Source organism: Bos indicus, chromosome 19 (assembly GCF_029378745.1).
Source record: "Bos indicus isolate NIAB-ARS_2022 breed Sahiwal x Tharparkar chromosome 19, NIAB-ARS_B.indTharparkar_mat_pri_1.0, whole genome shotgun sequence".
In the NCBI taxonomy this organism is placed as follows: Eukaryota; Metazoa; Chordata; class Mammalia; order Artiodactyla; family Bovidae; genus Bos; species Bos indicus.
In genome coordinates, this window is record NC_091778.1 from 1,786,976 (window position 1) to 1,801,843 (window position 14,868).

General features: G+C 39.0%; 1 protein-coding gene and 1 pseudogene across 2 annotated transcripts in view; one reads left to right on the forward strand and one right to left on the reverse strand.

Moving 5' to 3' along the window:
* Positions 1–14,868, reverse strand: part of CA10 (carbonic anhydrase 10) — an 852,220-nt gene that overhangs the window by 15,227 nt on the left and 822,125 nt on the right. For both annotated transcript variants that reach the window (XM_070772473.1, XM_070772474.1), the window contains one exon: positions 12,400–12,495. In XM_070772473.1, the coding sequence (XP_070628574.1) occupies positions 12,400–12,495 (96 nt within the window). The remainder of the gene's footprint in view (positions 1–12,399; positions 12,496–14,868) is intronic.
* On the forward strand, positions 8,467–9,211 carry LOC139177745 (EEF1A lysine methyltransferase 1 pseudogene; annotated as a pseudogene).

Sequence of the window (14,868 nt, forward strand, 5' to 3'; positions counted from 1 at the left end):
GGCTATAGATGGAGGTTGGAAAATAATGAGGCAACTGTTAGTAGAGACTGAAAAAAATGGTGAACCAAGTTATGACATAGAACATTTGGCAAAATTTTCATCTATAGGAACTTGTACAGAAGACCCTTTGTAATACCTCTAAAAGTTCTAAGCTAAATATGAGTCCTCAGCAAGACAAATAGGCTGTTAATAATCCTAAGGACATTATTTTTTTCCCTACAGGAATTTGCTGCAACCAGAGTAGAGAAAGCCCTGTCCTGGGGGGTGGGGGGGAATTGGATGCAATTCATTACTTCAGAAGCAGTGAATTTTAGGATGTATATAGAGTAGATATGCATCAGATTCATAGAAAATTCATCAAGTTTTAAAGTCCATTATACCAATAAAATAACTACCTGCTTGGACAAAAAGAATTGCAATAGTTAAAATAGAAGTAAGATTTCTGGACTTCTAACATTCTATGGATAGAAATCAGAATGAGAATAACAGATATTTCTTACCCAAAGAGGTGAAAACCCTACAGGAAGAGCTGAGGTATTCAGAAGATTGTGAACAAGTTAATTATCTCAGGGAGCAGAAATGAAATTTAATCAAGGAACATCCCCAGCCCAAGAGTAGGAGAACATTTTTAAAATTAATTTTTATTGGAGTATATCTGTTTTATAATATTGTGTTAGTTTCTACTGTATAGAAAAGTGAAGTAGCTATACATATGCATATATCCCCTCTTTTTTGGATTTCTTTCCCATTTAGGTCAAGAAGCAAGAGTTAGAACTGGACATGGAACAACAGACTGGTTCCAAATAGGAAAAGGAGTTTGTCAAGGCTGTATATTGTCACCCTGCTTATTTAACTTATACGCAGAGTACATCATGAGAAACGCTGGACTGGAAGAAACACAAACTGGAATCAAGATTGCCGGGAGAAATATCAATAACCTCAGATATGCAGATGACACCACCCTTATGGCAGAAAGTGAAGAGGAACTCAAAAGCCTCTTGATGAAAGTGAAAGAGGAGAGTGAAAAAGCTGGCTTAAAGCTCAACATTCAGAAAGTGAAGATCACGGCATCTGGTCCCACCACTTCATGGGAAATAGATGGGGAAACAGTGGAAATAGTGTCAGACTTTATTTTTCTGGGCTCCAAAATCACTACAGATGGTGACTGCAGCCATGAAATTAAAAGACGCTTACTCCTTGGAAGGAAAGTTATGACCAACCTAGATAGCATATTCAAAAGCAGAGACATTACTTTGCCAACAAAAGTTCGTCTAGTCAAGGCTATGGTTTTTCCTGTGGTCATGTATGGATGTGAGAGTTGGACTGTGAAGAAGGCTGAGCGCCGAAGAATTGATGCTTTTGAACTGTGGTGTTGGAGAAGACTCTTGAGAGTCCCTTGGACTGCAAGGAGATCCAACCAGTCCATTCTGAAGGAGATCAGCCCTGGGATTTCTTTGGAAGGAATGATGCTAAAGCTGAAACTCCAGTACTTTGGCCACCTCATTGAAGAGTTGACTTATTGGAAAAGACTCTGATGCTGGGAGGGATTGGGGGCAAGAGGAGAAGGGGACGACAGAGGATGAGATGGTTGGATGGCATCACTGAATCGATGGACGTGAGTCTCAGTGAACTCCGGGAGTTGGTGATGGACAGGGAGGCCTGGCGTGCTGCAATTCATGGGGTAGCAAAGAGTCGGACACGACTGAGCGACTGATCTGATCTGACCCCATTTAGGTCACAACAGAGCACTCACTAAGTAACATTCCCTGAGCTACACAGTAGGTCCTCATTAGTTATCTATTTTATATATAGTAACAATGGTGTTATATGTCAATTCCAATTTCTCAAATCACCCAACCCCTCCTTCTCACCTTGGTGTCCATATATTTGTATACTATATCTGTGTCTCTATTTCTGTTTTGCAAATAAGATCATGTATACCATTTTTCTAGATACCACATATATGTGTTAATACATGATATTTGGTTTTTCTCTTTCCGTCTTACTGTACTCTGTATGATAGTTTCTAGGTCCATTATCTAGGTCAACTATTTAGGTATGATAGTCTCTACAAATGACCCAGTATTGTTCCTTTTAATGGCTAAGTAATATCCCATTGTGTGTGTGTGTGTGTGTATATATATATATATATATATATATATGTATCTCATATATTCTTTATCTATTCCTCTGTTGATGGATATTTAGATTGATTTCATGCCATGGCTATTGTAAATAGTGTTACAATGAACATTGGGGTGCATGTGTCCTTTTGAATTATGGCTTTGGGTATAAGAACAGTAGTAGTGTTGCTGGGTCATACGGTAGTTTTATTTTTAGTTTTTTTAAGGAACCTCCATATGGTTTTCCATTGTGGCTGTATCAATTTACATTCACACCAACAGCAAAAGGGTTTACTTTTCTCCACACTCTCTCCAGCATTTATTGTTTGTATAATTTAAAAAAATTATTTTTAATTGGAGGATAATTGCTTTACAATTTTTTGTAGATTTTTTTAATGACAGGCTAGCTGGTGTGAGGTGATACATCATTTTAGTTTTGATTTACATTTCTCTAGGAATTAGTGATGTTAAGCATCTTTTCATGGCTTTGTGGGCCATCTGTATGTATTTTTTGGATAAATATCTGTTTAGGTCTTCAGACCAATTTTTAATTGAGTGTTTTTACATTGAATGTATAAATTATATTTTAGAGATTAATCTTTTGTCAGTTGTTCCATTTGCAAATATTTTCTCCAATTCTGAGAGTTGCCTTTTCATCTTGTTTATGGTTTCCTTTGCTATGCAAAAGCTTTTAAGTTTAATTAGGTCCCATTTGTTAATTTTTGTTTTATTTTTATTACTCTAGGAGGTGGCTCAAAAAAGATCATCCTGCAATTTATGTCATAGACTATTCTGCCTATGTTTTCCTCTAAGAATTTATATTATCCTACCTTACCTTTAGGTCTTTAAATCATTTTGAGTTTATTTTTGTACATGGTGTTAGAGTGTTCTGATTTTATTATTTCACATGTACCTGTCCAGTTTTCCTGGCACCATTTCTTAAGAGGTTATCTTTTCTCCATTGTATACTTCTGTCTCGTTTGTCAAAGATAAGGTGTGTGACAAGGTCCATAGGTGTGTGAGTTTATCTCTGGTTTTCTTATACTCTTCTATTGATCTGCATTTCTGTTTTTTTATGCCAGTACCATACTGTCTTGATGACTGTACCTTTGTCTATAATCTGAAGTCAGGGAGCCTGATTGCCCATCTTTTTTTTTTTCCTCAACATTGATTTGGCTTTTCAGGACCTTTTGTATTTCTATACAAATTGTATAGTTTTCTGTTCTAAGTTCTGTGAAAAATGCCATCAGTGATTTGATGGAGTTTCATTGAATCTGTAGATTGCTTTGGGTAATATAGTCATTTTCACAATATTGATTCTTTGAATCCGAGGATATGACCTATCTTTCTACTTGTTTGTGTCATCTTTGATTTTTTTTTAATCTTATTTTATAGTTTTCTGCATAGAGATCTTCTGCCTCCTTCAGTTCAGTTGCTCAGTCGTGTCCGACTCTTAGTGACCCCATGAATTGCAGCACACCAGGCCTCATTGTCCATCACCAACTCCCGGAGTTCACTCAGACTCATGTCCATCAAGTCAGTGATGCCATCCAGCTATCTCATCCTCTGTCATCCCCTTCTCCTCCTACTCCCAATCCCTCCCAGCATCAGAGTATTTTCCAATAAGTCAACTCTTCGCATGAGGTAGCCAATCAGCTTTAGCATCATGTCTTCCAAAGAAATCCCAGGGCTGATCTCCTTCAGAATGGACTGCTTGTTATTTCTGCTCTGACCTTATAACTTTTTTTCCTCCTAACTTTTTCTTTCTCTAGTTGCTTTAGTTGTAAGGTTAAGTTGTATATTTGAGATCATTCTTTTTTTTTTTTTTTTCCCCTTAAGGAAAAAGTGAGATCATTCTTGAATCTTCAGAATGGACTGCTTGGATCTCCTTGCAGTCCAAGGGACTCTCAAGAGTCTTCTCCAACACCACAGTTCAAAAGCATCAATTCTTCAGCGCTCAGCTTTCTTCACAGTACAACTCTCACATCCATACATGACCACTGGAAAAACCATAGCCTTGACTAGACGAACCTTTGTTGGCAAAGTAATGTCTCTGCTTTTCAATATGCTATCTAGGTTGGTTATAACTTTTCTTCCAAGGAGTAAGCATCTTTTAATTTCATGGCTGCAGTTATCATCTGTAGTGATTTTGGAGCCCAAAAATATAAAGTCTGACACTGTTTCCACTGTTTCCCCATCTATTTGCCAGGAAGTGATGGGACCAGATGCCATGATCTTAGTATTCTGAATGTTTAGCTTTAAGCCAACCTTTTCACTCTCCTCTTTCACCTTCATCAAGAGGCTTTTTAGTTCCTCTTCACTTTCTGCCATAAGGGTGGTATCATCTGCATATCTGAGGTTATTGATATTTCTCCCAGCAATCTTGATTCCAGCTTGTGCTTCTTCCAGCCCAGCATTTCTCATGATGTACTCTGTATATCAGTTAAATAAGCAGGGTGACAATATACAGCCTTGACGTACTCCTTTTCCTATTTGCAACCAGTCTGGTTTATCCCTAGGTATTTTACTATTTTTGTTGCAATGGTAAATGAGATTATTTTCTTGATTTATCTTTCTGATGGTCCATTGTTGGCATATAGGGGTTCAGATTTCTGTGTATTAATTCTGTCTCTTGTGACTTTACGAAATTCATTGATTAGCTCTAGAAGTTTTCTGGTGGCATCTTTAGGTTTTCTATCAATAGTATCATGTAATCTGCAAACAATGACAGTTTTACTTTTTTTTTTTTTCAATCTGGATTCCTTTTATTTCTTTTTCTTCTCTGATTGCTGTGACTAGTATACTTCCAAGATTATGTTGAATAATAATGGTGAGAGAGGACAATCCCTTGTCTGGTTCCTGATCTTAGAGGAAATGCTTTCAAATTTTCACCATTGAGGAGTTTGTTTGCAGGAGCTTTGTCATATATAGCCTTTATTGTGTTGAAGTATGTTCCCTCTATATCCATTTTATGCAGACATTTTTTTTTTAATCCTAAATGGGTGTTGAATTTTGCCAAAAGTTTTTTTTTCTGCATCTACTGAGATGATCACGTGGCATATGGTTTTTATTTTACAGTTTGTTAATATGTTTTAGCACATTGATCAATTTGCATATACTGATGAATCCTTACATGCCTTGGATAAACCCTGTTTGATCATGATGTATAATTCTCTTAATGTATTGTTGGATTCCGATTTCTAGTATTTTGTTGAGGAATAGCACATCTATATTTATTGGCAATATTGGGCTGTTTTTTGGCATATCTTTGTCTGGTTTTGGTATCAGGGTGATAGTGGCCTTGTAGAATGAGTGTGGGAGTGTTCCTCTCTCTGTAATATTTTTGGAAAAGTTTGAGAACAATAGGTACTAGCTCATTTCTAAGTGCTTGATAGGATTTATCTGTGAAGCCATCTGGTTCTGGACTTTTGTCTATTGAAAGATTTTTAATCCGAGTTTCATTTTTATTACTTGTGATTGGTCTGTTAATATTTTCTGATTCTTTCTGGTCCAACCTTGGGAGGTTTTCCCTTTTTTGAAATTTGTTAATTTCTTCCAGATTTCCCATTTTATTGGCATATAGTTGTTTGTAGTACTCCCTTATGATCTTTTATATTTCTGCAGTGTCAGTTATATTAATTTGATTGAATTTTATTTAATAATCTCTCCTTTTTCATTTATAATTTTATTGATTTGAGTCTCTTCCCTTTTTTTTCCCCTTGGGGAATCTGGCTGAGGTTGATCAATTTATTAAAAAAAAATCTTCTCAAACAATGAACTTTTAGTTTCATTGATATTTGCTATTGTTTTCTTAATTTCTATTTCATTTATTTCTGCTCTGACCTTATAACTTTTTTTCTCCTACTAACTTTTTCTTCTTTCTCTAGTTGCTTTAGTTGTAAGGTTAAGTTGTATATTTGAGATTATTCTTGAATCTTGAGGTAGGATTGCATTTCTATTAACTTCCCTCTTAGAATTGCTTTTGCTGCATCATATAGGTTTCAGGTTTTTGTGTTTTCATTGTCATTTATTTCTAAGTATTTTTAAATTTCTCTTTGATTTCCCCAGTAATCTTTTGGCTACTTCAGATCAGATCAGATCAGTCGCTCAGTCATGTCCGACTCTTTGAGACCCCATGAATCGCAGCACACCAGGCCTCCCTGTCCATCACCAACTCCCGGAGTTCACTCAGATTCACATCCATCGAGTCAGTGATGCCATCCAGCCATCTCATCCTCTGTCGTCCCCTTTAGTAGCATAGTATTTAGTCTCCATGTGTTTGTGGTTTTTACTGTTTTTTTTCCCCCCCCCTGTAATTGAATCCTAATTTTATAGTGCTGTAGCTGGAAAAGATACTTTATGCAATTTCAATATTCTTAAATTTACCAAGACTTGAAGGAGATCAGCCCTGAGATTTCTTTGGAAGGAATGATGCTAAAGTTGAAACTCCAGTACTTTGGCCACCTCATGTGAAGAGTTGACTCATTGGAAAAGACTCTGATACTGGGACGGATTGGGGGCAGGAGGAGAAGGGGACGACGGAGGATGTGATGGCTGGATGGAATCGCTGACTCGATGGATGTGAGTCTGAGTGAACTCTGGGAGTTGGTGATGGACAGGGAGGCCTGGCGTGCTGCAATTCATGGGGTCGCAAAGAGTTGGACACGACTGAGAGACTGAACTGAACTGGACTGTTTTGTTACTTAATATATGACCTATCCTGGAGAAAGTTTTGTGTGCACTTGAGAAAAAAAAAAAGTGTATTCTGCTGCTTTTACATGTAATGTCCTAAAAATATCGATTAAGTCTCTGTTTTAATGTGTCATTTAAGGTCTTTGTTTTCTTTTTAAATTTTTTGTCTGGATGATCAGTCCATTGGTATGCTTGGGATGTTAAAGTACCCCACTATTATTGTGTTATTATTGATTTCCCTTTTTATGGCTGTTAGCATTTGCTTTATGTATTAAGGTGATCCTATATTAGGTGCATAAATAGTTACAGGTGTTATATCTTCTTCTTGGGTTGATCTCATGATCATTATGTAGTGTCCTTCCTTGTCTCTTGTAACAGTTGTTAAAGTCTTTTTTTTTTTTTTTCTGATATGACTATTGGTATTCCCCCTCTCTTTTTATTTACATTTGCATGGAATATATTTTTTCTTCTCCTTATTTTCTGTCTGTATGTGTCCCTATGTCTGAGGTAGACTTCTTGTGGACAGTACATATGAACTCTTTTTAGAATCCATTCAGCAATCTGTGTCTTTTTGCTGACACATTTAATCCTCTTACATTTAAGGTAATTATCAGTATATATGTTTCTCTTGCCATTTACTTAATTGTGTTTGGTTTGTTTTTTTTTAGTTCTTTTTTCTTTTCTTGTGTTTAGCATCTAGAGAAGTTTTTTTCAGCAATTTTTATAAAGCTAGTTTGTTAGTACTGAATTCTCTCAGCTTTTGCTTATCTGTGAAGCTTTTGATTTCTCTTTTGAATATTAATGAGATCCTTGCTAGATAGAGTAATTTTGGTTGTAGGTTTCCCCCTTTCATTACTTTAAATATATCCTGTCACTCCCTTCTGGGTTGCAGAGTTTCTGCTGAAACATTAACTGATACCTTAGGACTCCCTGATATGTTATTTCTTGTTTTTCCCTTGCTGCTTTTATTATTTTTCTTTTAATTTTTGTTAGTTTAGTATATGTCTTGGTGTGTTTCTTCTTGGGTTGTACCCTGTATGAGATTCTCTTTGCTTCCCAGACTTGGGCGACTATTTCTTTTCCCATGTTAGGGAAATTTTCAACTATAAATCTTTTGAAATATTTTCTAGGACATTTTCTCTATCTCTTTTTCTTCTGAGACCCCTATTACTTGTATGTTATTGTGTTTAGTGTTGTTACAGAGGTCTCTGAGGCAGTCTTCATTTCTTTTCATTCTTTTTTCTGTATTCTGATTTGCAGAAGTTATTTCCACCTTTCTATCTTGTCACTTATCCTTTCTTCTGCCTCAGTTATTCTGCTATTGATTCCTTCAGAGAAGGCAATGGCACCCCACTCCAGTACTCTTGCCTGGAAAATCCCATGGAAGGAGGAGCCTGGAAGGTGCAGTCCATGGGGTCGCTGAGGGCCGGACACAACTGAGCGACTTTACTTTGACTTTTCACTTTCCAGCATTGGAGAAGGAAATGGCAACCCACTCCAGTATTCTTGTCTGGAGAATCCCAGGGATGGGGGAGCCTGGTGTGCTGCTGTCTATGGGGTTGCACAGAGTCTGACATGACTGAAGCGACTTATCAGCAGCAGCCGTGATTCCTTCTAGTGTGCACGTGCAGACGCAGCTGGCTGCCCGACCAGGCCCCAGGCTACGGAGCATGCGTGGAGTCAAGCAGCAAGTGGAGTGAGGAGCTTGCCCCTACTCTTCTCGTCCGCATCTCCCGACACAGTCAGGGTGTGAAATGAGTGATTGTGAAGACGAGGCCCCCTGCTCCCAGCTTTCTTCATACACCCTTGCAGCTCTGCAGGAATTTTATGCTGAGCAGCAGCAGCACCACTCTCACCTCCGTGGTGATGACAAGTACAACATCGGGATAATAGAAGAGAACTGGCGGGTGAGCCAGTTCTGGTACAGCCCGGAGACGGCCCTGTACCTTGCTGAGGACGGCTTGGCAGCTGCCGGGGAGGGTGGCAGAATAGCGTGTGTGAGCGCCCCCAGCGTCTACCAGAAGCTGAGAGAGCGGCACAGAGACGATGTCTTCCTCTGCATATTTGAGTACAACCGGAGGTTTGCCGTATACGGAAAGGACTTTGTCTACTATGACTACAAGAACCCTGTGGACTTACCCGAGAGGATCACCACACACAGCTTTGCCATCGTCGTGGCAGATCACCCCTATCACTTGGAGGAATGTCTTAGGAAAATGTCAGAAACCATCAAGCTCCTGACCCGGGGAAAGATTCTGCTGTGCACAGGTGCTGTCGTGGAGGCGGTGGCAGCAAAGCTGCTTGGAGTGAAGATGTGCAAGTTTATTCCAGAACACACTCACCCTGGGAAACGAGTTTCACTGTTTCGTGAATTACGACTCCAGGCTGGACCGTGATCTGTCAGTGCAGCTCCCAGTGCAGGAAGGACCCAAGTGACATTTCCTTTCTGAAAAACTACCACCTCCTCGTCCTCATTTTCGAGGTTAAGGCATTATGATTTCCTTAGGATGTCCCTGGACCGCAGGGTGCTTTTGCCGACTTGAGTCTGTGGAATTAATATCTGGAGGAACTTTTAGACCCCATCTAGTGGAGAAGGCAATGACACCCCACTCCAGTACTCTTGCCTGGAAAAATCCCATGGATGGAGGAGCCTGGTAGGCTGCAGTCCATGGGGTTGCTAAGAGTCAGACAGGACCGAGAGACTTCACTTTCACTTTTCACTTTCATGCATTGGAGAAGGAAATGGCAACCAACTCCAGTGTTCTTGCCTGGAGAATCCCTGGGACAGGGCAGCATGGTGGGCTGCCCTCTATGGGGTCGCACAGAGTTGGACACAACTGAAGCAACTTAGCAGCAGCAGCAGCAGTGTTTTCAATTCCAGTTATTGTGTTGTTCATTACTGTTTTTTCTTTAGTTCATCTAAGTCTTTGTTAAACACTTCATCCATGTTCTGTGCATGCCTCCAAGTTTATTTCTGTGAGTTGGATCATCTTTACTATCACTACTCTGAATTATTTTTCAGACAGATTGCCTATTTCCTCTTCATTTATTTGATCTTACATTTTTACTAGCTTCGCCATATTTATTATTCTTCTCATTGTATTTAACCTACTGTCTTTGAAGTTTTCTTTCTGCAGGTTGTAGGACCATTGCTCCTGTTGCTTATGGTATCTGCCGCCAGCAGATGAGGTTGACCCAATGGCTTGTGTAGGTTTCCTGTTGGAAAGGACTGGTGCCTGTGCTCTGGTGGGTAGAGCTGAGTCTCATCCCTCCAATGGGCAGGCCCACATCATGTAGTGTGTTTTGGTATATCTGTGTGCTTAGCACTTTAGACAGCCTGTCTGCTAATAGGTGGGTTTGTGTTCAAGTTATGATTGTTTTTTAGTGTGACGTATTAAGTATCTTGGAGTCAAGGTAGAGACTTTCTGTTGAGATCTTGCCAATTAATATTCCCCAGGTCTCAGAATTCTCTGGGATTTCCCAGGTGGTGCAGTGGTAAAGAATATGCTTGATAACAGCATTGACTCAATGGGCGTGAATTTGAGCAAAGTCTACGAGATAATGAAACGCAGAGGAGCCTGGGGTGTTGCAGCCCATGGGGTTGCAAAGAGCCAGACGTGATTTAGTGACTGAACATCAACAAGGAATTCTCCAGTGGTCCAATGTCCTGGCCTTGGCACTCCCACTTCAGAGGCTCAGGCCTAAACCCTGGTTAGGGAACCATGATCTTGCAAGCCACACAGTGCAATGAAAAAAGGGTCAGGAAAGAAAATAAACAAACAAAACCCAAGACAAATGGCAAAGACAAAAACAAAGAATGATAGTTTTTAAAAAAGGAAAACAAACGAAGAAACAAAACCCAAGATAGATGGTAAAAGAAAAATGAAACAAAGAAAAATAAAAACTAAAACACACACACACATACAAAAAAAGAAACAAAAACAATGAAAATAAAAAAAAAAAAACAGAAAGCAACCAGACAAATAAAAGAACCTAAAAACAAAATCAGAACAATTAAAAACAAAACTAAGAAAAATAAGAAAGAAAACCAAAGTAGAATACAAACTAAAAATAAAGTAAAATAAATGTTAAAAACAAAACAAGGAAAGAACACAAAACAATGGAAAGGTAAAGTAAAAATAGAAAAATACAAATTGCATTAAAAATAATGAAAGCAGCAACAGAACATATAAACAGCAATAAGAATATTTTCCTGGTGTCTCATTTGTCAGTGTTTTTACCCCCACTATGATCCCCAGCCAAATTCTGCTTTCCCTAGTATTCTCTAGGTAGGCTTCTGGACTTGCTATGGACAAGGTGTGGGCAGCTCAGACTCTGAGCTGGCCCAACCATAATATGTACTTGACCCCATTGACTGGTCTCAGTTGTGGGAAAATTCATTGTCCATTCATATATTCCACAGATGCACAGTTTATCAAGATGATCATGGGGATTTAACTTGTGGCTTGTGCAATTACATGAGAAGATTTTCATTCCTCTTCCTTAGTCACTCTATTCTTGGGCTTTAGCTAAGGCCTTAGCCCCACCTCTGCATGTGGGCCTCCCACAGAGGTCTGCTCCTGAGGCTTCCCCAAAGCAATTAGATCTGACCTGGTGAGGACAGGGCATGGAGGTGGCCTGGCTGCTGGGTCACAGGAGCCCTGGCAAATACAGATGTATGGGGGATCAGTGGCTGCAAGAGATATAGTCCAGCCAGTGAGAAAGTACACAGGGAAGCCAATGGCCAGGAGTTCAAGAGATCCAGCTATAGTGGTAGCCTTTCCCATAATCCACTGGCTATAGTGAAAGGATCAGTCCTGTTGGTGACCTTTCCTAGCGCCTGATGACAGGTGCTTCTTCTTCTTCTTCTTCTTTTTTTTTTTTTTTTTTTAATTTGCAAACCTGTTTCACCCAACAATGGTCAAAAGGTTGTGTAATTTTTTAACAACTTAAACTTTTATTTGTTGGAAGTTTGTTGTTGATGATGACTATAAGGAGATGTGGAGCTACCCTAGAATGTCATAAAGCCAGCATTGGTGAATTTTCTTAATTATTCACAGGGATGTTTACATGAGAGAGGTAAACTGGGAGGGAAAGATGATACTCAGAGCAATTCCTGAAAGCTGGAGGGAACTGTTTAGTGCAGTGCCTGGAGGGAAGGGACATCTCACATTTTCTTTTTATTCCTTTTTCCAAGGGTCATCTGATTGACAGCCCTTTAATCCTGTTGGGTATCAGTGAGAAACCATCTCCCCTTCTATTTATTCCTTCTGATTCTTCTGCATGAGTGGAACCTAGAACCTGCCCCTGGATCCAGCATCATTTTTCTCTGTAGGATAGAAGCTACCTGGATCCTCAGGCCCCAGTGCTCTAAACTCATTGTTTTTGCATCTCACTGAAAGAGTCTTTATTTTTCATAAACCTCATGGACATAAATATTGGACATAGATATTTCGCTTTGGTAATATCTATGCAGCTTGGGTTATTTTGCTATTTTTCTAAGATTCAATAGGACTATAAACTGATATTCTGATTGGGATGGAAATGGTAAGAAGAGAAGAATGAAGGAATGCAACACACTTACTTTAATAAATATAGAAACTACCACCAATCCGTTTGGGCTCTTTGCAGCTTCTGTGACATTGGTATATAGCTCGTGGTTATAGTGGATGAGCTGCACCTGGAAGAAGGAAAAAGCAATAATGCAATAATGAGAACAAAATGTAACATTAAAAGATATGAGGCACCCCATAGCCACCCTACATAAGGCTAAACTATAAAGTAAATTGTAAACAAAAAAAAAATTGGAAAGATAGTTCTATAATTGAGATTTCAGGGATATGGCATGTGTCATAAAATACATGCACATGCACACACACATACAAAAATACCCATACATATTTGCAGTTATTTTCTGGTAACAATCATGGCTTTAATAAGATCAGTGCCCATCTGGCTCTGGCTTCAATTAAAGGGTATGTAAAGTTACATTCCCTTGTTAGAAGCAGAATTGCCCCACAGAGGTGGGCCAGCTTTCCAGGATGCACCTACAGTTGCCAAGTAAATATTCCTCATGGCCATGGGCAAGAAGAGAATTGCTAAATCCTTTCAGTCAAGTGACTTTGGAGGAGACTGGCTAACCTGCAAGATGAAGTGCTCCTAAGGGAGAGGAAGTTGATGGCTTAGGTTTCTGATGCATCAGCCTGCCCAGGTTATCTGTGCCAGACTTAACTTGTTCCTTATTGAATGAAGATCAGTAATATGCCTGTTGAGCCTTTATGCATTCATTTCAGGCTGTGGTTTTAAAATATGTTTTAACAGTATGGTGGTATAATTTTGTAAATTTTGTAATAAACTAAACGATAGAGAAATTGAAACAAAAGCCCCCCCCCATCTTTCTAATTGTAGTCCAAGCAATATAATTATTAAGAGTTTACTACATATCCTTCCAGATATTTTTGTGTTTATAACTCACACACACACACTCACAGAGAGAGAGTTTAAAAAATATTAAATGAGTAAATTACCAGAAACATACAACCTACCAATATTGCATCAAGAGAACATAGAAACATGAACAAATGAGTACAAATAAAGTGATTGAAGTAGCAATCAAAACCCTCTCAGCTAAAAAAATCCCTGGACCAGATGGCTTTGTGGGTGAGTTCCACCAATCTTTCAAATAGAATGCATATCAATCCTTCTTAAACTCTTCAAAAACACAGAAGAAGAAAGAACATTTCCAAATTCATTTTATTAGGCCAGAGTCATCCTGACACAAAGCCAGACAAAGACACTGCAAGAAAACAACTAAAAAGGCCAATATCTCTAACAGAACAATGCACTTCCCAGGTGGCACGCTAGTGGTAAAGAACCTGCCTGACAATGCAGGAGACATACGAGATGAGATGAAGGTTAGATCCCTGGTTCTGGAAGATCCCCTGGAGGACGGCATGGCAAACCACAATGTAACAGAACTGAGGACCCTGAGATAAATCCTCACACTTATGGTCAATTGATCTTCAACAAGGGTGTCAAGAACACATAATGATACAGGATAGACTATTTAGTAAATTATTTTGGGAAAACTAGCTATTACATGCAGAATAATGAAATTGGACTCTGCTTCATACCACATATAGAAGTCAACTAAAAGTGGATTAAAGACTTATGTATTAGACCTGAAGCTGTAAAACTAGTAGATGAAAGAAAACATAGGAAAAGGTTTTTTGACATTGGTCTTAGCAATGTTTTTTTGATTATGACAGCAAGAAGCACAGGCAATAAGCAAAAATAGAAAAGTGGAATTGTGTCAAACTAGAAAGCTTCTGCAAAGTAAAATGTGCGTGTGCTCAGTCACTCAGTCATGTCTGATTCCTTGTAACCCATGGACTGTAGCCCTGCCAGGTTCCTCTGCCCATGGAATTTTCCATTTCCTACAATTTGCATTTATTGCCATTTCCTACTCCAGGGGATTTTCCCGAGCCAGGGATCTAATCTGAATCATTTGCATCTCCTACATTACCAGGTGGATACTTTATCACAACAGCCACCTAAGAAGGTCAAAGGAAGCAAACAAAACAGTAAAAGGGCAACCTACAGAAAAGGAGAAAATATGTGCAAACCAAGTATCTTTTAAGGATTAATATCCAAAATAAACAGGTAGCTCATACAACTCAACAGCAAAAACAAAAACAGAAACCTGATTTAAAAAATGCACAAATAATTTAAATTGACGTTTATCAAAACAAAACACACAAATGTCCAATAGGTACATGAAAAAGTGCACAATATCACAAATCATTGATGAAATACAAATCAAACCCATGATGCGATACAACCTGACACTTGTTATCAGTCAGTTCAGTTCAGTTCAGTTGCTCAGTCCTGTCCGACTCTTTGTGACCCCATGAATCACAGCACACCAGGCCTCCCTGTCCATCACCAACACTCGGAGTGCACTCAGACTCACATCCATTGAATGGGTGATGCCATTCAGCCATCTCATCCTCTGTCATCCCCTTCTCCTCTTGCCCCCAATCCCTCCCAGCAT